Source organism: Pristiophorus japonicus, chromosome 18 (genome assembly GCF_044704955.1).
Source record: "Pristiophorus japonicus isolate sPriJap1 chromosome 18, sPriJap1.hap1, whole genome shotgun sequence".
NCBI lineage: Eukaryota > Metazoa > Chordata > Chondrichthyes > Pristiophoridae > Pristiophorus > Pristiophorus japonicus.
In genome coordinates this window covers 27,419,001-27,446,652 of record NC_091994.1, presented here as the reverse complement: position 1 = coordinate 27,446,652, position 27,652 = coordinate 27,419,001, and the positions used below count along the sequence as shown (strand labels likewise).

The following is a 27,652-nucleotide window of genomic DNA, read 5'->3' as shown; positions in this document are numbered from 1 at the left end:
ATGGTTCATCAGTCATTGAAAGTTGGCATGCAGGTACAGCAGGCTGTGAAGAAGTCAAATGGCATGTTGGCCTTCATAGCTAGGGGATTTGGGTATAGGAGCAGGGACGTCTTACTGCAACTGTACAGAGCCTTGGTGAGGTCTCACCTGGAATATTGTGTTAGTTTTCGTCTCCTAACCTGAGGAAGGATGTTCTTGCTATTGAAGGAGTGCAGCGAAGGTTCACCAGACTGATTCCCGGGATGGCTGGACTGACATTTGAGGAGAGACTGGATCGACTGGGCCTTTATACACTGGAGTGTAGAAGGATGAGAGGGGATCTCATAGAAACATATAAGATTCTGACGGGACTGGACAGGTTAGATGCGGGAAGAATGTTCCTGATATTGGGGAAGTCCAGAACCAGGGGACACAGTCTATGGATAAGGGGTAGGCCATTTAGGACCGAAATGAGGAGAGACTTCTTCACTCAGAGAGTTGTTAACCTGTGGAATCCCCTACCGCAGAGAATTATTGATGCCAGTTCATTGGACATATTCAAGAGGGAGTTAGATATGGCCCTTACGGTTAAAGGGATCAAGAGGTATGGAGAGAAAGCAGGAAAGGGGTACTGAAGTGAATGATCAGCCATGATCTTATTGAATGGTGGTGCAGGCTCGAAGGGCCGAATGGCTGACTCCTGCACCTATTTTCTATGTTTCTATGTTTACCCTGTAATCGTGGCCTTGATAAAGTTTCCAGTAGCTGTCTCTTGTGCATTTAAAATGTAATGTAATTTTTATACTAGTCAAGTGAAAACAAAATCCATGGAGAATTATCTCACATTTCTGATACAATATTTAATGTGCAGTCCAAAACTGATATGTTTATATAATGGTGCTATAATGCACTATCTAATCTGGTTCCTAACTGGCTCCTCATGAATTTGATTTTAGTTTCCATTAGTCACACAACGAAGGGATAAAATGGTCTTGAAAGCTAGTGTTCAAAGCATATAATCCAAGTTTAATATTAGTAAGGGTTTAGTTGATACCTTTATAGTCTTAGTACATTCAAATATGGCTCAAACTTATATTCCCCCACAATCAACATAACAAAAAAATGATCTGATCATTATCATAATTGATGTTTGTGGGAGTTTGCTGAGCGCAAATTGGCTGCCGCATTTCCTACTTTACAACAGTGACTACACTTCAAAACAGCACTTCATTGGCTGTAAAGTGCTTTGGGACATCCGGTGGTCGTGAAAGGCGCTATATAAATGCTTTTCTTTATTCTCTATGGACACTACATTTGCTTGATAGTATATCAAAGCAGCTTACTTCTGTTCAGTATTTATCTGTTTTAGCAGATTTTCACATAACCGTTTAATACTTTCAGACATGGTTTATCTTTAATCTAGGACATAAATTGAATACCTAGTTGTCTTATTTTCATGGAGATGTTCAAGTACGGTAATTTGACAGAGACAAGAGTGAGCTTTTACATCTTGTTCACTGAGTATACAAATCACATTTAGCTTTGTATTTAACAACCTGTGCATATGTTTTAAAATTACTAGTTGATCTCTCAGGAATTTTAAATATGCTAGTACATCTCACAGGAAATCAGGGGAAATGTTGTTTTATAAAGACAGGGAGATTAAATGTTGTAATAGAGAATGTGTTATTGTGGAGCTATATAGAAATTGTAATCAAATGAATGTAAGTAATAGGAACTTGAGATAAAATTGTATATTAAAAGGTGTTTATATCATTGCAGAGGTTTGGGGAAAGGAAATGTTAGTCAAAGTTATTGTGAAATATATAAAGTGTATAGTAAATTATATCGCATACTACAATCACTGGGCGGGTCACCGCATTATATGCAATATCTGTTTTTCCTGTTGGTGGCACTGTGCTAGATATTTTCAGTAATCGGCAAATAACCTCGCATGGCAAGACAGCATCTACTGCTTTGTAGACCGATGTTTCAAATATCCATACAACTCCACACTCTCACCACTGGATGACTCCGAAACAGTCACTGATACCTCCAGGAGTTGTCAGTTGTGGTCTAAAAGCTTTGTTGTCAAAATCATAGAATCATATAAAATGATGACACTGAAGGAGACCATTCGGCCCATCGTGTCCGTGTCAGTCGAAAAACAGCTACCCAGCCTAATCCAGCACCAGACCCACAGCCCTGTAGGTCACGGCTCTTTAAGTGCACATCCAAGTACTTTTTAAATGTGATGAGAATTTCTGCTTCTATCACTCTTTCAGGCAGTGAGATCCAGATCCCCACCACCCTCTGGGGATTTTTTTTTCCATATCGCTCCTAATCCTCCTACCAACTACTTTAAATCTACACCCCCTGGTTGTTAACCCCTCTGCTAAGGGATACAGGTCCCTCCTATCCACTCTATCTAGGCCCCTCATAATTTTATACACCTCAATTAAATCTCCCCTCAGCCACCTCTGTTCCAAAGCCTATCCAATCCTTCTTCATAGCTAAAATTTTCCAGTCCTGGCAACATCCTCGTCAATCTCCTCTGTACCCTCTCTAGTGTAATATTGGGCCAAAAATTGCGTTCGGAGGCTTCCCACAGACGCAAGCCTCCGACCGCCGAATACGATACCTGCAGTCCCTGTGCAAACGGACAATTCTGTTTTGAACTGGCAGAGTCCTGGGCAGCGCATGACATCACATCGCCCAGGAACGCTGTGCGCGCGAAGTCTGTGGCTCCGTTCAGAAAATAGTACCGCCCACAAGACCTGACAAAAACGTCAATTTAAATAGTCCACGCCCCAGATTTCTTTTAACTCACAGTCTTGTTGTACAGAGCTGCCATTACTATGAATGGGAATATCCCCAAAAACAACAAAAACATTTTACATAAATTTAAAAAAACACCTCATTTATTTAAAATGAATAGAAATTAAATTAAATTAAATGCTTTAGAAAAAAAAATTGTTTTTCTTTAAATATGTTTTAAGAGTGTTAAAAATTAACTTTACCTTGATAGACAGGATTTTTAATATAAAAATTCATCATAAAATTTATTTTTTCTATCATTTAAAACTCTTAAGCTGGTAAAATGTTTTTGTTGTTTTTGGGGATATTCCCATTCATAGTAATGGCAGCTCCGTACAACAAGACTGTGAGTTAAGGATTATAAGGCCATTCGACGGGCAGGAGTTGGGCAAATAGCCCAACTCTCTGCTCATGGGGGCCCTTTACTTTCGCATTCGTACAATCTGTCAAAAGCAATTTTGGAAGATCGCAAGTGTCGGGTTTAGGCACATGCGCAGTGCACGCCTAAACCTAGAACTTGCGGGGCCTCTTCGGATGTGTGCGCACATCGTACGCACCCGGAGAGGCTGCAATCTACGGCCCATTGTCAATTTTTTAAAAATACTCTTAGTACACATGCAGTATCTAGCCTTGAACTGAAATAGATAAAGAGAAAATAGTTTGAAGTAGGCTGCATGGATTTCAAAGGGCCCGATCGTTTTTGACAAACCTCATGACATTCTTTGAGGAGATAACAGATATGGTGGATGGGAGTAATGCAATGAATGTATTGTTCAACGACTTTAGAAAATCTTTTGCAAAGGTACACATGAGAGATTATTAGAGAAAGATTAAGGCATATGGAATTAGGAGGAGAACAGCATACTGGATTAAAATTGGTTAGAAGGTAGAAAACGGAGAGTAGGAGATAAGGGTAGCTTTTCAGAATGGTTGGAAGTGGGTAGTGGTTCACTTCTGTAACCACTTCTGCTCATTGTGTATATCAATGATTGGGTATAGACTTACAGTGGTGTCGATATTTGCAGATGATACCAAAATAGGAAGTATAGTTAATTCTTTAGAAGACTAAAGGAAACTGCAATGGAATATTGATAAGATGGGGTAATGGACTAAATAGTGGCAAATGGAATTCAATGTCAGTAATTGTGAGGTGATGCATTTTTGAAAAATAATTAACAAAAGTAATTATACTCTGAATGGAAGGTTCAGTGCTGTGGAAGAGCAGAGAAACTGGGGGTTTATGTTAACAGAACATTAAAGGCAGCACCTCAGGTTGATAAGGCTGCTAAGAAATAGTTAATAGAATTTTAGATTTTATTTCAAGAGGCATAGAATTACAATTTGGCAGCCGACACACTTCCTAGGGTGATCGAGCACAGGAGATCGCTACCTGAAATTGCCCCTCCCCCTCCTCCCGCACCAAATCGGTGATTCTACGCCCAAAAAACAGACACAATATTACTTACGGAGAATTTCTTCATGTGCTATTGCACCTTTCACAAAATTAAAGCTTTCTCTTCGCAATTAATAAATACTCAGAAGTCCAACAAGGAATGTTGCCTCACCTGCCAGCTGTCCGTGGAAAGTCTGCTTCTAAGGTTCTTCGTGGAACATAAAGACTGTCTTCTAAAGGAGTCATTTTTGAAAGAAAGGTAGCTGACAGTTATGGCTGTAATGGTGATGCCTCCTAACTGTAAACTGAAATGTTTGCCTGACTGGTTGCTACTAACAAGGCTCCCATAGCAACTGCTGTGGAGGATATGAAGCTCAAAATAAATAATGTATTTTGCAATGACTGGTGGCTGTCTCTCTCTATATATAGTATAAAGTATATTTAAAAACCTGATTGTTAATTTTTATATATTTATATACTTGTATTTTTTTTGTGTGATGAGGTATGGCTTATTTATGATTTATGCCAACCATTTTAATCAGTACATATTGAAGGGGTAAGAGAACAATTATTCTGTATATTAGACAATAAATTATGACGGAAGACATTGTTTAACATCCAAACCAAAATGTTACTATTCCTCTAATTTTTCTATCACTCAGTCCTTTTTGAAGACGCATAAGTGTCCTCGTTCACCTGCCCTTATCTCATTGTGACTGTAATTTTTTTATTCCTTCCGGGATGTGGGCGTCGTTGGCGAGGCCAGCATTTATTGCCCATCCCTAATTGCCCTTGTGAAGGTGGTGGTGAGCCACCTTCTTGAACCGCTGCAGTCCTTGTGGTGAAGGAACTCCCAGTGTTGTTAGGGAAGGAGTTCCAGGATTTTGACCCAGCGACAATGAAAGAACGGCGATACATTTCCAAGTCAGGATGGTGTGTAACTTGCAGGTGATGGTGTTCCCATGCGCCTGCTGCCCTTGTCCTTCGAGGTGGTAGAGGTCACGGATTTTGGATGTGCTGCCGAAGATGCCTTGGCGAGTTGCTGCAGTGCATTTTGTAGATGGTACACACTGCAGCCACAGTGTGCCAGTGGTGGAAGGAGTGAATGTTGAAGGTGGTGGATGGAGTGCCAATCCAGTAGGCTGCTTTGTCCTGCATTGTGTTGAGCTTCTTGAGTGTTGTTGGAACTGCACTCATCCAGGCAAGTGGAGTCCATCACACTCCTGACTTGTGTCTTGTTGATGGTGGAAAAGCTTTGGAGAGTCAGGAGGTGAAACACTCGCCACAGAATACCCAGCCTCTGACCTGCTCTTGTTGCACGGTATTTATGTGGGTGATCCAGTTAAGTTTCTGGTCAATGGTGACCTCCCCAGGATGTTGATGGTGGGGGATTCAGCGATGGTAATGCCGTTGAATAGCAAGGGGCGGTAGTTAGACTCTCGCTTGTTGGAGATAGTCATTGCCTGGCACTTGTGTGGCGCGAATGTTACTTGCCACTTATCAGCCCAAGCCTGAATGTCGTCCAGGTCTTGCGGACATTTTTCTGCTTCATTGTCTGAGGAGTTGCGAATGGCACTGAACACTGTGCAATCATCAGCAAACATCTTCACTTCTGACCTTATGATGGAGGGAAGGTCATTGATGAAGCAGCTGAAGATGGTTGGGCCTAGGATACTGCCCTGAGGAACTCCTGCAGTGTTGTCCTCGTGCTGGGATGATTGACCTCCAACAACCACAACTATCTTCCTTTGTGCTAGGTATGACTCCAATCAGTGGAGAGTTGTAATAATACCAGATAGCTTGTATATTATGCAAAGGTTTGGCATTAACTTGAAGACCTTCCTCAGCTTAGTCATTTCAGCGTTATTAGAATAAAAAGTCTTGTTTAAAATGTGTACTGAATAATATGATAATAGTGGTGACAAACTTTTGGGAGAGCCGAAACAGAGGAGGACGCTCCATAGTCCTTCACGGTTGACAGTGTCAAAAGCTTTTGTGACATCAAAGAAGGCCATTTACAAGGCTTGGTGCTGTTCCCTGCATTTCTCTTGTAGTTGTCGCGCGGTGAAAATCGTGTCCGTTGTACCCCTGAGTGGACGGAATCCACATTGTGATTCTGGGAGGAGCTCTTCAGCCATAGGGAGAAGATGGTTGAGGAGTATTCTAGCGATGACTTTCCCAGTGGCCGACAGCAGGGAGGTTCCTCTGTAGTTGCTGCAGTCGGACTTGTCCCCTTTTTAAAAGATTACGGCATCTCAGATCTCCCGGTATGCTCTCCTCCTTCCAGATGAGAGAGATGAGGCCATGCATTTGCGCAATGCTCCATCTCACTCTCAACAAGCTCCCCACTGGAGTGGAACTAAACTATAGAACCAATGGGAACCTGTTCAACCTTCGTCAACTCCAGGCTAGATTCAAGGTCGTCCCATCCTCTGTCATCAACCTTGCGTCTGCATACATTCAGGGGCTGAACTCCAAGCCATCATCAACTAGAACAGTAAATTAGAAATAGAGATGGGACCTGCAAAGCAAGAAAAAGACCTGAAGCATGGACCTTACACCAAACATCCGTAAGACATCCTCCACCAACCTGACCCTGCCACCCAGCACTGCCCCATGGTCATCAAAATTCACGGCATGGCCTTGGACAACGTGGACCATTTTCCATTCCATAGCGCCTACTATCAGCAAGGGCAGACATTGACAACGAGGTCTAACACAACCTCCAGTGTACCAGCGCAGCCTTCGGTCGTCTAAGGAAGGGAGTGTTTGAAGACCAGGACCTCAAATCTGGTACCAAGCTTATGGTCTACAGGGCAGTAGTGATAACCGCCCTTCTCTATGGCTGGACGTGGACCATATACAGTAGATACCTCAAAGCGCTGGAGAAGTACAACCAGCACTGCCTCCGCAGGATTCTGCAAATCCACTGGGAGAATAGATGCATCAACATCAGTGCTTGTGATCAGGCCAACATCCCCAGCATCGAAGCACTGACCATACTTGTCCAGCTCCGTTGGGCGGGCCACATCATCCACATGCCTGACATGAGACTCCCAAAGCAAGCGCTCTACTCGGAACTCCTACACGGCAAGCGAGTAAAGGTGGGCAGAGGAAACATTTCAAGGACACTCTCAAAGCCTCCTTGATAAAATGCAACATTCCCACCGGAACCTGGGAATCCTTAGCCCAAGACCACCCTAAGTGGAGGAAGAGCATCCGGGAGGGAGCTGAGCACCTCGAGTCTCGACACTGCGACCATGCAGAAACCAAGAGCAGACAGCGGAAGGAGCGTGCGGCAAACCAGACTCCCCACCTACCTTTTCCTTCAACCACTGTCTGTCCCACCTGTGACAGAGACTGTAATTCCCATATTGGACTGTTCAGTCACCTGAGAACTCACTTTTAGAGTGGAAGCAAGTCTTCCTCGATTTCAAGGGACTGCCTATGATGATTAGTGGTAGAGTTCATTTGCGCTCATCTGAGAGATAATGAGTAATGACCAAATCTAAGGGAATGTGAGAAAAGTAAAACAGAAAATAATGTTGGTGATAGAGAAATAGAAAGAAAATATATTAAACAAAGGTGGAAACATAAAGGAAAACAACAACTACAGAAGAAAGAGTAACAGCGTAAAAATAAAGAGAAAGGAGAGACAGATTTTTCCCACAAATTAAAGAATAGTAAATTAAAAATAGAGATGGGACCTGCAGAGCAAGAAAAGGACCTGAAGGAAAAATCCCAGCTGAGAAGACAGTCTTCACCAGAAACGGTCTTGGCTTGTAAAAATATGTAATAATAATTTTATCTGACTCAAACTCTATTTTCACAAGTTTACCTTGCTTTTACTTACTTGCTTTGCAAATTATATAAATTTGTTGTTTTTAAAGATTTCATGCACGGTTTCATAATAGTAATTTGTTGTGCCAGTCCAATCAGGCACACTGGCATCAAACAATGATTTGTGTGTCCTGTGTATCTCTACCAATACTGATTGAAAGAATTATTCCATATGCCGCATTAAAAAATCCAAAATGATAGTTTTGCACCATTGAATTAATATTCATTCGATCAATCATACCAGAATGATGTCTGAGTGGCAGGCAGGAAATAATCTTACATAGCAAAAAAATCTAACACTGACAGTCCTGGGGTACAACATTCTTGCTTTTGAGGATCAGACTCTCTGGTCACCATATGTTGTTTTAGGAAGGTGCTGTGAAGGACTGCACTTCTGAAAAGAGAGAGAGGGAGGCATTATCACAAGTATAGTCATTCCATGCCATGATTGGGAAACCAACAGATGGAACGGGAGAAAATGACGAGATATGTCGAAAAAAAATCCCGAATAAACACACCATATGGGATTGTCTCTGTTGCAGTTCCTACTCCTGTGAAGTTGCCAACTGGTTGCAAATTTATATTGGATTCAAGCTTCAGCAAATATCATCACTGTGTAGTTGTTCAGTGAACTCATTAAAAACCAGGGATGCTAATTGGTCAGATATCTTACCCCATCCATACTTGGTTGAATCAATCAAGTGTGGCCAAAACTGAACACTGGTCTCGGAAGACAGATCCTTGCCATTTGGGCAGGCTACTTCGATTATCTATTACTATTTTCTTGCAGCACCGAGGGTTGAATTGGAGAAGTCGTCAAAAAACTCAGTTCATTCTTGTGTGATTTTGGAGTTAACGACTGTCAACGACTGTCTTAAAACCAAATAAACTAAAAATGAATGAATGAATTCCAAATTATCCTGTACTCAAGAAAAAAATGTTTATTTTCATTTAATGTAAACAAAAAAACATAGAAAATAGGTACAGGAATAGGCCATTCGGCCCTTCGAGCCTGCACCACCATTCAATATGATCATGGCTGATCATGCAACTTCAGTACCCCATTCCCGCTTTCTCTCCATACCCCTTGATCCCTTTAGCCGTAAGGGTCACATCTAACTCCCTTTTGAATATATCTAACGAATTGGCCTCAACAACTTTCTGTGGTAGAGAATTCCACAGGTTCACAATTCTCTGAGTGAAGAAGTTTCTCTTCATCTCGGTCCTAAGTGGCTTACCTCTTATCCTTAGACTGTGACCCTTGATTCTGAACTTCCCCAACATCGGGAACATTCTTCCTGCATCTAACCTGTCCAATCCCTTCAGAATTTTATATGTTTCTATGAAATCCCCTCTCATTCTTCCAAATTCCAGTGAATATAAGCCTAGTCGATCCAGTCTTTCTTCATATGTCAGTCCTGCCATCCCGGGAATCAGTCTGGTGAACCTTCGCTGCACCCCCTCAATAGCAAGAATGTCCTTCCTCAGATTAGGAGACCAAAACTGAACACAATATTCAAGGTGTGGCCTCACCAAGGCCCTGTACAACTGCAGTAAGACCTCCCTGCTCCTATACTCAAATCCTCTCACTATGAAGGCCAGCATGCCATTTCCTGCATGCCAACATTCAATGACTGATGTACCATGACACCCAGATCTCATTGCACCTCCCATTTTCCTAATTTGTCACTGTCATGTATTCAACTATCATTGTACCCTATGTATAAGCTGACCTAAGTTGTACACCTTGCGAAAATTGACCACAAAGGGTGAACTTGTGGGAGACACTGCTAACCTGGACTTTCAGGTATAAAAGGGGAAGCTCCACCCACCTTCATCACTTGAGGTCTTGGTAATAAAGGTAACTGGTCACAGAGTGACCTTCTCTCAAGTATACATACTGTATAGTAAGGACATATCACTGGCGATGAGAAACTGGGATTTAAACCATGCGTGCATGGCCACTAGCAGCACAGAAGAGAGGTACTGTGTTGGTGATGAATGGGACGACTTTATTGTGAGACAACAGCAAAGTTTTGTCACTAAGAAATGGTTGGGACAGGATTCAGCCGACAAACGCAGGGCTCATCTCCTGACGGTTTGTGGATCCAGAATGTACTCCCTGATGAAGGACCTTCTAGCGCCAGAGAAGCCAGAGGAAAAGACGTTTGAAGAGCTCAGTAAGTTGATCGGGGAACACCTTAAACTGGTGAGCAGCATGCACATGGCGATACACCGGTTTTACACGCACCGGTGGCGAGAAGGGCAAAGCGTTCCAGACTTCGTGGCAGATCTCCGGCGACTGGCGAGCCTATGTAAGTTCCCAGATGCATGCAGAGCGGAGATGCTGCAAAACTTTTTTTATTGAGGGCATCGGGCACGCTGGGGTTTTCAGGAAACTGATTGAGACCAAAGACTTGACCTTGGAAGCGGCGACTCTGATAGCCCAGACATTTATCTCAGGGGAGGAAGAGACCAGAATGATGTATGACAAAATCTTGGCTCAAATGCGGCAAACGACCAGGGAGTCAACATTGTTAATGCAGCACACATTTCTCCAGGCAGGCAAGGGCAATCGGACATGCCCCAGCATGTAGTCAAACCCAAAGGGGGAATTCAACAGAGACAATGGCTAGCTGAACGGTGATTCATGCCATCGCAATGGACAATCCGGCCAGTAATGGGGCCATCAACACCTGTTAATGGTGCACTTAAGGACAGTTACAGAGACAGTCAGAGACGATCGACTGGTAATGGACCTTTTGTTTCCAACAACGGGGCCTCCAGCTCATGCTGAAGGTATGGCGGCAAACACCCAGCCAGAGCTTGCAGGTATCAGCAATATACCTGCAGAAACTGCAACGTCAGCGGTCACTTGGCGCGTATGTGCAGGAAGCCTGCAGCCAGGCTGATGCATGAGGAGTACAGGCCCAATGTAAGCCCTACGTGGCCAAATGAATACTGGGGGAAATTGCTGGAAGTTGAAGTTCAGCGAGTTCATGTGGAGCACATATACAGTTCATATACCAGGACGCCACCGATAATGATGAAAGTGCTCCTCAATGGCATCCCAGTATTAACGGAGCTAGACACGGGGGCCAGCCAGTCCCTGATGAGTATCAAATAGTTCAAAAGGTTGTGTGTGTCCAAGGCCAGGAGGCCAAAATTATTGCCGATTGACGCACAGCTACGGACATTTACAAAGGAGATCCTTCCGGTGCTAGGCAGCGCCACGGTAGTCGTGACCCACAAAGATTCGGAGACCAGGTTGCCACTCTGGATTGTCCTGGGGGATGGTCCCGCACTACTGGGGAGGAGTTGGCTTGCTGTCATGAACTGGAAAATGGGTGATGTCAATGCAATTTCTTCTGTGGAGCAAGTATCATGCTCACAAGTCCTGGACAAATTTGATTCATTGTTTCAACCCGGCATCAGCACTTTCATGGGAGCCAAGGCAGTGATTCACATAAACCAGGATGCCAGGCCTGTACACCACAAGGTCAGAGCGGTGCCGTACGTGATGCGGGAAAAGAGAGAATGCGAATTGGACTGCCTGCTGAGGGAAGGCATCATCTCGCCAGTCAAATTCAGTGACTGGGCGAGCCCGATCGTGCCAGTGCTCAAGGCGGATGGATCGGTCAGGATATGTGGCAATTACAAGGCCACCATCAATCGGGTGTCACTCCAAGACCAGTACCCGCTACCGAGAGCAGAGGACCTCTTTGCGACGCTATCCGGTGGCAAACTTTTTCAAACTTGGACCTGACCCCAGCTTACATGACCCAGGAGCTGGTGACTGAGTCAAAGAAGCTGACCACCATCACGACAGACAAGGGGTTGTTTGTGTATAACAGATGCCAGTTCTGGATTCGTTCGGCCACCGCGATCTTTCAGCGAAATATGGAAAGCCTCCTCAAGTCGATTCCAAGAACGGTGGTTTTTCAAGACGACATCCTCATCACGGGTCGTGATACTGAAGAACACCTCCACAACCTGGAGGAAGTGCTACGCAGACTGGACCGGGTAGGCCTGCGACTAAAAAAGGTGAAGTGTGTCTTCTTAGCTCCAGAGGTAGAATTCCTGGGGAGGAGGAATCAGACCCACTGTGTCCAAAACGGAAGCGATCCAGAAAGCACCCAGACTCCATAACACGACGGAGCTGCATTCGTTCCTGGGGCTCCTGAACTATTTTGGTAACTTTCTTCCCAAATTGAGCACGCTGTTAGAGCCGTTACACGTGCTCCTACGCAAAGGTCGCGATTGGGTTTGGGGGGACAGCCAGGAAAGGGCTTTTGATAGAGCACACAACTTGTTATGCTCCAACAAATTATTAACCTTATATGACCCGTGAAAGAAACCTGTTCTAACATGCGATGCGTCGTCCTATGGGATCGGGTGTGTGTTGCAGCCAATGGTCAGTTACAGCCGGTAGCTTATGCCTCCAGACAGAAAGAGGCTACGGGATGGTAGAAAAGGAAGCGCTAGCATGTGTATATGCAGTAAAAAAAATGCACCAGTACTTGTTTGGCAGGAAATTTGAGCTGGAGACAGATCACAAACTCCTAACATCCCTCCTAACAAGGCCATAAATGCGAATGCATTGGCCCGCATACAGAGGTGGGCACTTACGTTAGCCGCCTATGACTACACAATGCGGCACAGACCAGGCACTGAAAACTGCGCCGATGCATTCAGCAGGCTCCCACTAGCCACCACTGAGGGGGCAACTGAGCATGATGCTGAGATGGTCATGGCTGTTGAAGCTTTCGAATGTGAAGGCTCACCTGTGACAGCCCGTCAGATTAAAATTTGGACAAATAAAGACCCGCTACTGTCTTTAGTTAAGAAATGTGTCCTGAATGGGGACTGGGCAGCCACGTATGGGGCATGCCCTGAGGAATTTAAACCATTTCATAGGAGCAAGGATGAACTCTCGATTCAGGCCGATTGCCTACTGTGGGGAAACCGAGTAGTCATGCCCCAGATGGGCAGAGAGGTGTTTATCAGAGAACTTCACAATGAGCACCCGGGCATTGTCATGATGAAGGCAATTGCCAGGTCACACACTTGGTGGCCAGGGATAGATGCAGACCTGGAACTTTGTGTTCGCAGATGCAACACGTGTGCTCAGCTGGGCAACGTACCCAGGGAAGCCCCCCTTAGCTCCTGGTTCTGGCCCACCAAGCCATGGTCACGCATCCATGTGGACTATGCAGGTCCTTTCATGGGAAAAATGTTTTTGGTTGTAGTAGATGCCTATTCCAAATGGATTGAGTGTGCCATTTTAAATTTAAGCACATCCTCTGCCATGGTAGAAAGTCTACTGGCAATGTTCGTCGCCCATGGTCAACCGGATGTCTTGGTCAGCAACAATGGCCCGTGCTTCACAAGCACTGAATTCCAGGACTTTATGGCAGGCAATAGAATCAACCATGTCAGAATGGCACCGTTCAAGCCGGCCTCAAACGGCCAGGCGGAACGAGCAGTGCAGATAATCAAACAGGGGATGCTCAGAATCCAAGGGAGTTCCCTACAAGGCCGCTTATAAGAAACATAAGAATTAGGAACAGGATTAGGCCATCTAGCCCATCGAGCCTGCTCCGCCATTCAATAAGATCATGGCTGATCTGGCCGTGGACTCAGCTCCACTTACCCGTCCACTCCCTATAACCCTTAATTCCCTTATTGGTTAAAAATCTATCTATCTGTGACTTGAATACATTCAATGAGCTAGCCTCAACTGCTTCCTTGGGCAGAGAATTCCACAGATTCACAACCCTCTGGGAGAAGAAATTCCTTCTCAACTCGATTTTAAATTGGCTCCCCCGTATTTTGAGGCTGTGCCCCCTAGTTCTAGTCTCCCCGACCAGTGGAAACAACCTCTCCGCCTCTATTTTGTCTATCCCTTTCATTATTTTAAATGTTTCTATAAGATCACCACTTCTGAACTCCAACGCGTAAAGACCCAGTCTACTCAATCTATCATCATAAGGTAACCCCCTCATCTCCAGAATCAGCCTAGTGAATCGTCTCTGTACCCCCTCCAAAGCCAGTATATCCTTCCTTAAGTAAGGTGACCAAAACTGCACGCAGTACTCCAGGTGCGGCCCTATACAGTTGCAGCAGGACCTACCTGCTTTTGTACTCCATCCCTCTCGCAATGAAGGTCAACATTCCATTCGCCTTCCTGATTACCTGCTGCACCTGCAAACTAACTTTTTGGGATTCATGCACAAGGACCCCCAGGTCCCTCTGCACCTCAGCATGTTGTAATTTCTCCCCATTCAAATAATATTCCCTTTTACTGTTTTTTTTCCCAAGGTGGATGACCTCACACTTTCCGACATTGTATTCCATCTGCCAAACCTTAGCCCATTCGCTTAACCTATCCCAATCTCTTTGCAGCCTCTCTGTGTCCTCTACGCAACCCGCTTTCCCACTAATCTTTGTGTCATCTGCAAATTGTGTTACACTACACTCTGTCCCCTCTTCCAGGTCATCTATGTATATTGTAAACAGTTATGGTCCCAGCACCGATCCCTGCGGCACACCACTAACCACCGATTTCCAACCCGAAAAGGACCCATTTATCCCGACTCTCTGCTTTCTGTTCGCCAGCCAATTCTCTATCCATGCTAATACATTTCCTCTGACTCCGCGTATCTCTATCTTCTGCAGTAACCTTTTGTGTGGCACCTTATCAAATGCCTTTTGGAAATCTAAATACACCACATCCATCGGTACACCTCTATCCACCATGCTCATTATATCCTCAAAGAATTCCAGTAAAATAGTTAAACATGATTTCCCCTTCATGAATCCATGCTGCGTCTGCTTGATTGCACTATTCCTATCTAGATGTCCCGCTATTTCTTCCTTAATGATAGTTTCAAGCATTTTCCCCACTACAGATGTTAAACTAACTGGCCTATAGTTACCTGCCTTTTGTCTGCCCCCTTTTTAAACAGAGGCGTTACATTAGCTGCTTTCCAATCCGCTGGTACCTCCCCAGAGTCCAGAGAATTTTGGTAGATTATAACGAATGCATCTGCTATAACTTCCGCCATCTCTTTTAATACCCTGGGATGCATTTCATCAGGACCAGGAGACTTGTCTACCTTCAGTCCCATTAGCCTGTCCAGCACTACCCCCCTAGTGATAGTGATTGTCTCAAGGTCCTCCCTTCCCACATTCCTGTGACCAGCGATTTTTGGCATGGTTTTTGTGTCTTCCACTGTGAAGACCGAAGCAAAATAATTGTTTAAAGTCTCAGCCATTTCCACATTTCCCATTATTAAATCCCCCTTCTCATCTTCTAAGGGACCAACATTTACTTTAGTCACTCTTTTCCGTTTTATATATCGGTAAAAGCTTTTACTATCTGTTTTTATGTTTTGCACAAGTTTACCTTTGTAATCTATCTTTCCTTTCTTTATTGCTTTTTTAGTCATTCTTTGCTGTTTTTTAAAATTTTCCCAATCTTCTAGTTTCCCACTAACCTTGGTCACCTTATTCGCATTGGTCTTTGATTTGATACTCTTCTTTATTTCCTTGGTTATCCACGGCTGGTTATCCCTTCTCTTACCACCCTTCTTTTTCACTGGAATATATTTTTGTTGAACACTATGAAAGAGATCCTTAAAAGTCCTCCACTGTTCCTCAATTGTGCCATCGTTTAGTCTGTGTTTCCAGTCTACTTTAGCCAACTCTGCCCTCATCCCACTGTAGTCCCCTTTGTTTAAGCATAGTACGCTCGTTTCTGACACAACTTCCTCGCCCTCAATCTGTATTACAAATTCAACCATACTGTGATCACTCATTCCGAGAGGATCTTTTACTAGGAGATAGTTTATTATTCCTGTCTCATTACACAGGACCAGATCTAAGATAGCTTGCTCCCTTGTAGTTCTGTAACATACTGTTCTAAGAAACAATCCCGTATACATTCTATGAATTCCTCCTCCAGGCTACCCTGTGCGATTTGATTTGACCAATCGATATGTAGGTTAAAATCCCCCATGACTACTGCCGTTCCTTTTTCACATGCCTCCATTATTCCCTTGATTATTGCCCGCTCCACCATGAAGTTATTATTTGGGGGCCTATAAACTACGCCCGACAGTGACTTTTTCCCCTTACTATCTCTAATCTCCACCCACAAAGATTCAACATTTTGTTCATTAGAGCCAATATCGTCTCTCACAACTGCCCTGATATCATCCTTTATTAACAGAGCTACCCCACCTCCTTTCCCTTCTTGTCTATCTTTCCGAATCATCAGATACCCCTGTATGTTTAATTCCCAGTCTTGGCCACCCTGCAACCATGTTTCTGTAATGGCCACCAAATCATACCCATTTGTAATGATTTGTGCCATCAACTCATTTACTTTATTTTGAATGCTGCGTGCATTTAGATAGAGTGTTTTAATCCTAGTTTTTAAACCATGATTTCTAGTTTTGACCCCTTCTGCAGCCCCTTTATATTCAGTGGCCCTTTTTGTTTTTTGCCTTGGGTTTCTCTGCCCTCCACTTTTACTCATCTCCTTTCTGTCTTTTGCTTTTGTCTCCTTTTTGTTTCCCTCTGTCTCCCTGCATTGGTTCCCATCCCCCTGCCATATTAGTTTAACTCCTCCCCAACAGCACTAGCAAACACTCCCCCTAGGACATTGGTTCCAGTCCTGCCCAGGTGCAGACCGTCCGGTTTGTACTGGTCCCACCTCCTCCAGAACCAGTTCCAATGCCCCAGGAATTTGAGTCCCTCCCTGCTGCACCACTGCTCAAGCCACGTATTCATCTGCGCTATCCTGCGATTCCTACTCTGACTAGCACGTGGCACTGTTAGCAATCCCGAGATTACTACTTTTGAGGTCCTACTTTTTAATTTAGCTCCTAGCTCCTTAAATTCGTCTCGTAGGACCTCATTCCTTTTTTTTACCTATGTCGTTGGTACCAATGTGCACCACAACAACTGGCTGTTCTCCCTCCCTTTTTAGAATGTCCTGCACCCGCTCCGAGACATCCTTGACCCTTGCACCAGGGAGGCAACATACCATCCTGGAGTCTCAGTTGCGGCCACAGAAACGCCTATCTATTCCCCTTACAATCGAATCCCCTATCACTATCGCTCTCCCACTCTTTTTCCTGCCCTCCTGTGCAGCAGAGCCAACCACGGTGCCATGAACTCGGCTGCTGCTGCCCTCCCCTGATGAGTCATCCCCCTCAACAGTACTCAAAACGGTGTATCTGTTTTGCAGGGGGATGACCGCAGGGGACCCCTGCACTACCTTCCTTGCACTGCTCTTCCTGCTGGTCTTCCATTCCGTAGCTGGCTGTGGACCACCTGTGGTAAGACCAGCTCGCTACATGTGCTACTCACATCATTCTCAGCATCGTGGATGCTCCAGAGTGAATCCACCCTCAGCTCCAATTCCGCAACGCGGACCGTCAGGAGCTGGAGGTGGACACACTTCCCGCGCACGTAGTCGTCAGGGACACCGGAAGTGTCCCTGAGTTCCCACATGGTACAGGAGGAGCATATCACGTGACCGAGCTCTCCTGCCATGACTTAACCCTTAAATTGGCAATAACAATGCTAAAGTTTACTCACTGTTATAGGAGAATAAAGAAAAACTACTCACCAATCCAGCCAATCACTTACCCCCTTGGCTGTGACATCACCTTTCTGTTTCTTTCTACTTCTTTTTTGCCTTCTCCCTGTAGCTACACAAGTACGCCTTTTATAGGCCTCTCCGATGCACCTCCGATGCTGCTCCCGACTGCCGCCGACGCTGGGCCCTGGACTCCCTGCTGTGCCTTTTATAGGCCTCTCCAACGCACCTCCGACGCTGCTCCCAACTGCCGCCGACGCTGGGCCCCGAACTCCCTGCTGTGCCTTTTATAGGCCTCTCCACGCACTCCCCGACGCAGCTCCCGACTGCCGCCGACGCCTCCTGTTGGCCAATAGATCCCGACCACACTCGCTCACAGGGGTTCCACCCATAGAGCTGCTAATGAAAAGGACATTCAAAACCAGGTTATCCCTTATACACCCTACTATGAAAGAAATTGTTGAGAGCAGGCGTCAGTCACAATGTGACTACCATGACGGGAATGCGAGGATGCGCTGTATTGATGTCAATGACCCTGTTTAGTCCTTAATTACGCTGCCAGGCCCAAATGGCTTGCAGGCACTATGATTGCCAAAGAGGGAAATTGGGTTTTGGTAGTTAAACTTACCAATGGACAAATCTGCCGCAAACACATGGATCAAACTAAAAGGAGGTTCAGCAACCCCATAGAAGAAGCAGAGGAAGAACACGACGTAGAGTTTACTCCACCACAGGTGACCGAACACCGGAACCAAGTGGAGGAGAGCCCAGTCACTGTGGGCAGTCCGGACAGGCCTGAGGCACCACAAACAGCAGACACTCAGGCCAGTGCCCAACAATCGGAGCCCCAACTCAGGCGCTCTACAAGGGAGCATAAACCACCAGAGAGACTTAACCTGTGATCCCAAGACTTTGGTGGGGAGGTGATGTCATGTATTCAACTATCATTGTAACCCATGTATAAGCTGACCTAAGTTGTACACCTTGAGGACATTGACCACAAGGGTGAACTTGTGGGAGACACTCCTAACCTGGACTTTCAGGTATAAAAGGGGAAACTCCACCCACCTTCATCACTTGAGGTCTTGGTAATAAAGGTAACTGGTCACAGAGTGACCTTCTTTCAAGTATGGGCCTCGTCTGCATTTATACTGTATAGTAAGGACATATCAGTCACCATTCAGATAATATTCTGCCTTCCTGTTTTTGCCACTAAAGTGGGTAACCTCACATTTATCTACATTATACTGCATCTGCTATGCATTTGCCCACTCACCTAACCTGTCCAAGTCACCCTATAGCCTCTTAGCATCCTCCTCACAGCTCACACTGCCACCCAGCTGAGTGTCATCTGCAAACTTGGAGATATTACATTCAATTCCTTCATCTAAATCATTGATGTATATTGTAAATAGCTAGGGTCCCAGCACTGAACCTTGCGGCCCCACTAGTCACTGCCTGCCATTACTACTGCCATTCCAGTAGTGTATTCCATCTCGTTCTAGTACTTTGGGGTCTGCTTGCTAATTTACAAAGATTGTGCATATTAGATTATGGCAGCATGTTTATTTGGACAAATCAACTACATTAAAAATACTTTGATTTCTCTTTATTATTGTAGCTGAATCTGATAAATTTGTGAGCTGCTCCATTTATTTATTATTTTAACTAAATATGTGGCCAGAACCTGATGTGCATATGACAGTTATCTTCTAATGTTTACTTGCATGTAATAAACAGTTTAGACTGGAGCTTTCTTGAAATAAAAAATGAGGTATTAAATCTACAGCCAGATTTTCAAAACACACCATTTGAGGGATGTTGAGGGATCATCATCATCATCATAGGCAGTCCCTCGAAATCGAGGAAGACTTGCTTCCACTCTAAAAGTGAGTTCTCAGGTGACTGTACAGTCCAATATGGGAATTAGTCTCTGTCACAGGTGGGACAGACAGTGGTTGAAGGAAAGGATAGTCTGGTTTGCCGCACGCTCCTTCCGCTGTCTTCATTTGGTTTCTGCATACTCTCGGCGATGAGACTCGAGATGCTCAGCGCGCTCCCGGATGCTCTTCCTCCACTTAGGGCGATCTTGGGCCAGGGACTCCCAGGTGCCGGTGGGGATGTTGCACGTAATCAAGGAGGCTTTGAGGGTGTCCGTGAAACGTTTCCTCTGCCCACTTTTGCTCGCTAGTCGTGTAGGAGTTCCGAGTAGAGCGCTTGCTTTGGGAGTCTCGTGTCAGGTATGTGGACGATGTGGTCCGCCCAACGGAGCTGGTCAAGTGTGGTCAGTGCTTCGATGCTGGGGAGGTTGGCCTGATCGAGAACACTGACGTTGGTGCGTCTATCCTCCCAGTGGATTTTCAGAATCTTGCAGAGGCAGTGCTGGTGGTACTTCTCCAGCGCTTTGAGGTGTCTACTGTATATGGCCCACGTCTCTAAACCATATAGGAGGGTGGGTATCACTACTGCCCTGTAGACCATAAGCTTGGTGTCAGATTTGGTCTTCAAACACTCTCTTCCTCAGGCAACGAAGGCTGCGCTGGCGCACTGGAGGCAGTGTTGGACCTCGTCGTCGATGTCTGCCCTTGCTGATAGTAGGCTCCCGAGGTATGGAAAGTGGTCCACGTTGTCCAAGGCCGCGCCGTGGTTTTTGATGACCGGGGACCAGTGTTGTGTGGCGGGGTCAGGTTGGTGGACGGCCTTTATCTTACGGATGCCCATGCATGCTGCATGTTGAGGGAATAGTTGAAATAAAAACACATTTTCAGGATCTGACAAAAGAACAGATTAACATTTCAGTTGGAGCTGCTCTAAAGGGTCCCTGTTCCAAACGCTAACCTGTATTTTCTCTTTCAAAAGGTGATTATACGCTTTTTTAAAAATTGTGATTTGCAACAGAGGTTTTTAATTTTTGACTCTACAGTCGGAATGGCTGGTGTGGTGCAATTATTTCGAATAAAGTTGCATTTACTGTATCGCATGCAGCCTCAGTAAAATAGTTGCGCACAGCGCTTCAACAACCACAGCAAGCAGTGGGAGGGGCAGCAGCCCAGGGCTATTTACATGGAGCCTTCCGATTGGCTTGAGATACAGCCGAACCCGAGAAGAATGAATTGTGACGTTAACAACTGACACACCGTCTAACCAGTCACAGCGAGGAGAAGCCCTTGGTATATTTGCATGATTGAATATTGAGTGCCGCCATGACCAATGAGCGCAGCGATGGGCGGAGATTTCCGGTCGCAGAAGTGGTTGCGAGGAGCCGCCTTACACAAGGGGAGAAGCGGCGGAGGGGCCAATTGGCTTTTATTGGATCATAGAGAGAAAGGAAAATCCGCAATTTCCGTTAACGGCGAGAATTTAAAAAATAATAATCAGGTATTTGAAATAACATCCATTTCCAGACGAGCCCTCAGTATTTAATTGGTGAGATGCGGTGATTATACGCCGCCGGGTTAGAGCTAAAATAAGGAGGGAGAATTCCGCCGGTTGGGATGGATGACTCCGATTTATTTTATTAAAACATTTTTAAAAATTAAGATTTAAAATTGCGGCTGAAATCTGCGGCTTTTGGGGTCGGTGCAGAGAAAAAAAAATTAACGGCCAAGTGAGTGAGTGGCCCCCGGGGGTCGAGTGCGCATGCGTGCTGGAGAGGGCTTGCAGCACAATCAGAGTTCAATGGCAATGTGGACACAACAACAACAACTTGCATTTACATAGCACCTTTAATGTAGTGAAACGTCCCAAGCTGCTTCATGGGCGAGTGATCAAACAAAAATTGACACCAAAGACAAATTAGGACAGGTGACCAAAAACCTGGTCAAAGAATTGGGTTTTAAGGAGCTTCTTTTTAAAGGACGAGAGCGAGGTAAAGAGGCGGAGAAGTTGAAGGGGGGGGAATTAATTTCACATCTTGGGGCCCAGGCAGCAGAAGGCATGGCCGCCAATGGTGGAGCGATTAAAATCGGGGATGGTCAAGAGGCCACAATTAGAGCAACCCAGATATGTCACGGTTGTTGGCAATATTCCCTCCTTTTTTTCCTCTCTGAGTGGGCCCTTTAAATTTGCTGCGTGGTATCTCTTCCAGCCGCAGAGCTGGTCAGTGGCCTGCGTGGGATGTCACGGCCACGCATCTTGGGGGAAACGTTGGTTCCAGGGCTGGTGGAGGTTACAGAGATAGGGAGGGGCGAGGCCATGGAGGGATTTGAAAACAAGGATGCTGGACTGGGAGCCAGTGTAGGTCAGCAAGCACGAGGTGCCGAGAGCATGCAGAAAACAAGTGGAAGGAGCGTGCGGCAAACCAGACTCCCCGCCCACACTTTCCTCCAACGAATGTCTGTCCCACTTGTGACAGAGACTGTAATTCCCGTATTGGATTGTCCATTCAACTGAAAACTCACTTTTGGAATGGAGACACGTCTTCCTTGATTTCAAGGGACTGCCTATGATGGTGATGATGATGGATGAACAGGACTTGTTGCGAGTTAGGATTTGGGCAGTAGAGTTTTGGATGAGCTGAAGCTTATGGAGGGTAGAAGATGGGAGGTCAGTCAGGAAAGCATTGGAATAGTCAAGTCTAGACGTAACAAGGCATGGATGAGCAGAGCCTTTATCACTTAGGATCTGCCATTCTTCGGGAGTGGGGGTGTTGGAGGAAAGAGGAGAAACCTGAAGGAGGAACTGAAGGAAATCGTTATTAGTCAGGAAATTGTGTTCGGGAATTTGATGGGATTGAAGGCCGATAAATCCCCAGGGCCTGATAGTCTGCATCCCAGAGTACTTAAGGAAGTGGCTCTAGAAATAGTGGATGCATTGGTGATCATTTTCCAACAGTCTATCGACTTTGGATCAGTTCCTATGGACTGGAGGGGAGCTAATGTAATACCACTTTTTAAAAAGGGAGGGAGAGAGAAAACGGGTAATTATAGACAGGTTAGCCTGACATCAGTAGTGGGGAAAATGTTGGAATCAATTATTAAGGATGAAATAGCAGCGCATTTGGAAAGCAGTGACAGGATCGGTCCAAGTCAGCATGGATTTACGAAAGGGAAATCATACTTGACAAATCTTTTGAGGATGTAACTAGTAGAGTGGACACGGGAGAACCAGTCGATGTGGTATATTTTGACTTTCAAAAGGCTTTTGACAAGGTCCCACACAAGAGATTGGTGTGCAAAATTAAAGCACATGGTATTGGGGGTAATGTATTGACGTGGATAGTGAACTTGTTGGCAGACAGGAAGCAGAGAGTCGGGATAAACGGGTCCTTTTCAGAATGGCAGATCTCAGTGCTGCGACCCCAGCTATTTACAATATACATCAATGATTTTAGATGAAGGAATTGAGAGTAATATTTCCAAGTTTGCAGATGACACTAAGCTGGGTGGCGGTGTGAGCTGTGAGGAGGATGCTAGGAGGCTGCAGGGTGACTTGGACAGGTTAGGTGAGTGGGCAAATGCATGGCAGATGCAGTATATGTGGATAAATGTGAGGTTATCCACTTTGGTGGCAAAAACATGAAGGCAGAATATTATCTGAATGGCGGCAAATTAGAAAAAGGGGAGGTGCAACGAGACCTAGGTGTCATGGTACATCAGTCATTGAAGGTTGGCATGCAGGTACAGCAGGCAGTGAAGAAGGCAAATGGCATGTTGGCCTTCATAGCTAAGGGATTTGAAAATAGGAGCAGGGAGGTCTTAATGCTGCTGTACAGGGCCTTGGTGAGGCCTCACCTGGAATATTGTGTTCAGTTTTGGTCTCCTAATCTGAGGAAGGACGTTCTTGCTATTGAGAGAGTGCAGCAAAGGTTCACCAGACTGATTCCCGGGATGGCAGGACTGACATATGAGGAGAGACTGGATTGACTGGGCCTGTATTCACTGGAGTTTAGAAGAATGAGAGGGGATCTCATAGAAACATATAAAATTCTGACGGGACTGGACAGGTTAGATGCAGGAAGAATGTTCCCGATGTTGGGGGAATCCAGAACCAGGGGTCACAGTCTAAGGATAAGGGGTAAGCCATTTAGGACTGAGATGAGGAGAAACTTCTTCACTCAGAGAGTTGTTAACCTGTGGAATTTTCTACCGCAGAGCGTTGTTGATGCCAGTTTATTAGATATATTCAAGAGGGAGTTAGATATGTCCCTTATGGCTAAAGGGATCAAGGGGTATGGAGAGAAAGCAGGAAAGGGATACTGAGATGAATGATCAGCCATGATCTTATTGAATGGTGGTGCGGGCTCGAAGGGCCGAATGGCCTACTGCTGCACCTATTTTCTATGTTTCTATGTAACTGCTGCAGGAAGACATTTGTTACACAAAACCATGAATCTGGAGGGGTACTTGCAATTGAGTTATTTTTGCACTAATAATATTCAGATTCAATGGTAACTTTAAAAAGGGAATTGGATATATACTGTACTTGAAAGAGGAAACATTGCAGGGTTATGGGGAAAGATTGGGACTAATTGGATAGTTCTTTCAAAGAGCTGGCATAGGCACGATTTGGCCAAATGGTGGCCTCCTGTGGTATATTAGTCTATGATTTTATGAAAATGATTCAGAATTTTGACTTTGTCATTTGTATTTTGGGAATTATTTTGAAGCATCTTCAGTTTTATATTAGAAGATTTATTAATAGCAAATGTTTTTTAAGTTATTAAATTGATTTAGAATCTTGGTGTGCAAAGCTGACCAAACAACGTTCATTCTTTGTGTTTACTTCCACTTAAGTTTATCTGAATATTATTGTCGGCTAGTATTTATATCACAGTTTAATTTAACTTGAGTGGAACTTCAGGAGTGATCCTGTGTAGTCTGCATGTGATTTTAGATCAATTACTCTTCCCCCAAAATATCGACCAGGCAACAGTTTGCGGGCTTTTAACTCCGGGGGAATTCCTTCCTTTTAGGTTGATTGTGCATGTTGAAAATTTACATGACCACAGTGATACCAAATAGCCATTTATTACATTAGTATGTAAAGCTACTTGAATGTCAGGCGTAACTTTAGCTCTGTAATATTGGCCCCAAGTTTCCACATGATTTGCTCCTGATTTTTAGGAGCAACTGGTGTAGAACGGAGTATCTTAGAAATCGGAATTCTCCAAATTTAGTTTGCTCCAGTTCTAGTCAGAACAGTTTCACTTTGGAACAGAATTTTTTTTTCAAAAGGGGGTGTGTCCGGCCACTTGCGCCTGATTTCAAAGTTTTGTGAGTGAAAACTTACTCCAAACTAACTTAGAATGGAATAAGTGAAGATTTTTGTACGCTCGAAAAAACCTTGTCTAGACTTTAGAAAATCAGGCGTAGGTTACAAATCAGGCGTAGGGAATGGTGGGGGGAGGGTGTTTAAAGGGAAGTTTACAAACATTAAACACTTCAGTTTTACAAATAAAGAGCCATCATCAGTAATAAATGATAAATACATCATTAAATCAACCAATAAATCAATCAAAAAAAATTAATAAGAAATAATTTTTTTTTAAAAATCAATAAATAAAACATTTTCTACTTACCGACTGCAGCACCGGGAGCCCTCCAACAGCGTGCTCGTCCCCAGCACCAGATTTACAGGTAGGTGGCGTTGGGTCGGGTCGGGGGGGGTGGTGGGAGGGAGGTTGGTTCGGGTCGGGGGGAGGGAGGTCAGGTCGGATCCAGTCCGGAGGCGGGGGGGGGGGGGTGGCGGCTGTCGGGTCAGGTCCGGGGGCGGGGGGAGCGGGTGTCGGGTCCGGTCCGGGGGCGGGCCGGGGGGGGGGGGGGGAGAGCGGAAGTCCGGTCCGGGGGTGGGGGGGGGCAGCGGGTGTCGGGTCCGGTCAGGGGGCGGGAAGCGGGAGTCGAGTCGGGTCGGGAGGATCAGGAGCTGGCCGTGGGAAGAGCCTTATTCACGCAGCCCCAGTGAGGCCATTGGGCCAGGGCTAGGGGCTGCGTACTTCAGGCCCATCCCACACAGTTTCGGGCACCTGGAGCTACTGCACTTGCGTGCCCACTGTAGCGCGCATGTGCAGAGCTCCCGACACTGTTTTCGGCGCAGGGTCCTAGCTCCGTCCCCTACAGCTCCTGCTGCGCTGCGCTGAGGGCCAGAGGACCTGCAGGGAGGTGGAGAATACGGAGGGTTTTTTTAGGCACACTTTGTGGCGCGAAAAACGGGCATCCAGATCGGGACTGCGCCGTTCTAGGCGCGGATCGAAACTTGGGCCCATTATCCTTAAACTAAAATAGGGACTTAATTTAATTTTAACACTTGCCATGTTGTCATTCATCTTGCTTTTTATTTTCTTCCTCCAATTTTTTTCTTAACTTAACAGCATGAACTGCTGAAGGTTTTCCGTAATATGTTGATTGAAAATTGAATATTGCACACAGAAAAATAACAAGGTAAAAGTCAGGGAGGAAGCTATTAGCCTTAAAAATTGTTCACTAGTTTGATTTTTGACAGCAAGCAACCTGGTTTATTTAATTTTCCTTTTCTGAAGTAACTTTAAAATTGGCAGTTATTTTGAAGATAGTGGTTTCAAGTCTGGGAATAAAGCAATATTAGCATCTTTTGTTTGATTTTTGCAAGCAAATAGTTATTTTTTTAACTTATTGAGCTAACTTTATTATGATACTTGTGCACTCAGTTCATTTTACAAGTTTATTATTCCTGACTGTCAATGGTTAAATTTCATTGTGGCTATTTGCGCTACCTCTTCTTTCCATCCAGTACAACAGGTATTCCTTCCTTGTTCAATCTTTATCATCTATGTCTGCAGGAAGGCTGCTGTGATATGGAGCTGACCCAGTCTCTTCTGTAACCACACCCATCTAGCAATATCTGCTCTTTGCTTTTGGTCTCTGAATCTGTAGAAGCCTTGTATGTGGTAAGTATGATTAGTCAGCTGCTCCAGTTTTTATATGAACTTGGCAGTTCTTCTGATCACAATCTTCAAATAATTATTGCAAAAGATGCCCGATAGACTTTTGTATTAGTAAGAACATTAAACTGGAATCTAAGAAGGGGAGAAAAAACATTTTTATATTATTTCTGATTACAGTTTGTATTACTGATTGTTACAAAGCTGTTATGTGGGCTGGTTTTAAAATATTTAAATTTCTTAAATTATCATAGATTCTCCTATTACGATGTCGCATAATAATAAAGAATCTGTAGTTATGGCTGGGTAAGTAGATGTTTACTTTTTCAGTACGGTTTTAGCAGAAATGATGCAAAGTATATTTGAGAATATGTTTTTAATTAGCAACATTTATTTTTTTAAAAAGTGTACTTTTTTTTCTTTAATTGGACGTGTTGCATTTATATTGTGCTATTAATGTAGAAAAACATCCCAAAACACTTCAAAAATGCATAATCAAAAAATGGATGCTGAGCCAAAGAAGAAGATATTGGGAGGGGTGAGCAAGAGATTCATTTGAAGAGGTGGGTATTAAAGAGAAAGGGAGGTGGAGCGATAGAGGGATTTAGTAAATTCCACCCAAGTGGCTGAAAGTACGGCTGCTCATGGTGAGCTGGAAAGGTGGTCGCATAAAAAGCCAGAGTTAGAGGAATGGAGAGTTTCCGGGAGTGTGTGGGTGGGGGGTTGGCTGAAGGAGGATAAAGATAGGGAGGGGCATGAAGGAATTTAAGCTCAAAGATGAGAATTTTAAATTTGAGATGGTGGGGTTGGGGAGCGAAGGGAATGTGGGACTTGATTGTGGAACGGGACACGGGCATCAGAGCTTTGAATGAGCTGCAGTTTACAGAAAATGGGAGGCCGGCCCAGAGAGCACTGGAATAGACAAAGGCGGAGATGACAAAGGCATGGATGAGGGTTTCAGTGACGGATATTCAACTCGGGATTAAATAGGGTACTTGGGTAGTAAACAATTCACTGGAAAAATCCCCCGGTATTTAATGTTATTTTAAAAGTTATAAAGAGTTCAGCAGTCTGGTAACCCTGTTGCTCTTCTAATTAAGTATTTGACTCCAAACAAGAAGGTTGTAAGTCTGATCTCAACTGGTTGTTACTTGAA

At 44.8% G+C, this 27,652-nt stretch overlaps 1 protein-coding gene and 1 long non-coding RNA gene across 5 annotated transcripts in view; one reads left to right on the top strand and one right to left on the bottom strand.

The window, feature by feature from the left end:
• LOC139229172 (uncharacterized) overlaps positions 1–4,430 on the bottom strand; it is a 30,679-nt gene extending 26,249 nt beyond the window's left edge. The window contains exon 1 of the long non-coding RNA XR_011587673.1: positions 4,362–4,430. This is a non-coding gene — a long non-coding RNA (uncharacterized lncRNA). The remainder of the gene's footprint in view (positions 1–4,361) is intronic.
• A 16,443-nt stretch (positions 4,431–20,873) lies between these two features.
• Positions 20,874–27,652, top strand: part of hmg20b (high mobility group 20B) — a 36,739-nt gene continuing 29,960 nt past the window's right edge. Inside the window, exons 1-5 of one of the 4 annotated variants that reach the window (XM_070859803.1) lie at positions 20,874–21,017; positions 25,168–25,216; positions 25,948–26,017; positions 26,395–26,502; positions 26,751–26,802. In XM_070859803.1, the coding sequence (XP_070715904.1) occupies positions 26,765–26,802 (38 nt within the window). In that variant the 5' untranslated portion in view covers positions 20,874–21,017; positions 25,168–25,216; positions 25,948–26,017; positions 26,395–26,502; positions 26,751–26,764. The remainder of the gene's footprint in view (positions 21,018–25,167; positions 25,217–25,947; positions 26,018–26,394; positions 26,503–26,750; positions 26,803–27,652) is intronic. The other 3 variants (XM_070859805.1, XM_070859804.1, XM_070859801.1) reach the window with 3 other exon arrangements.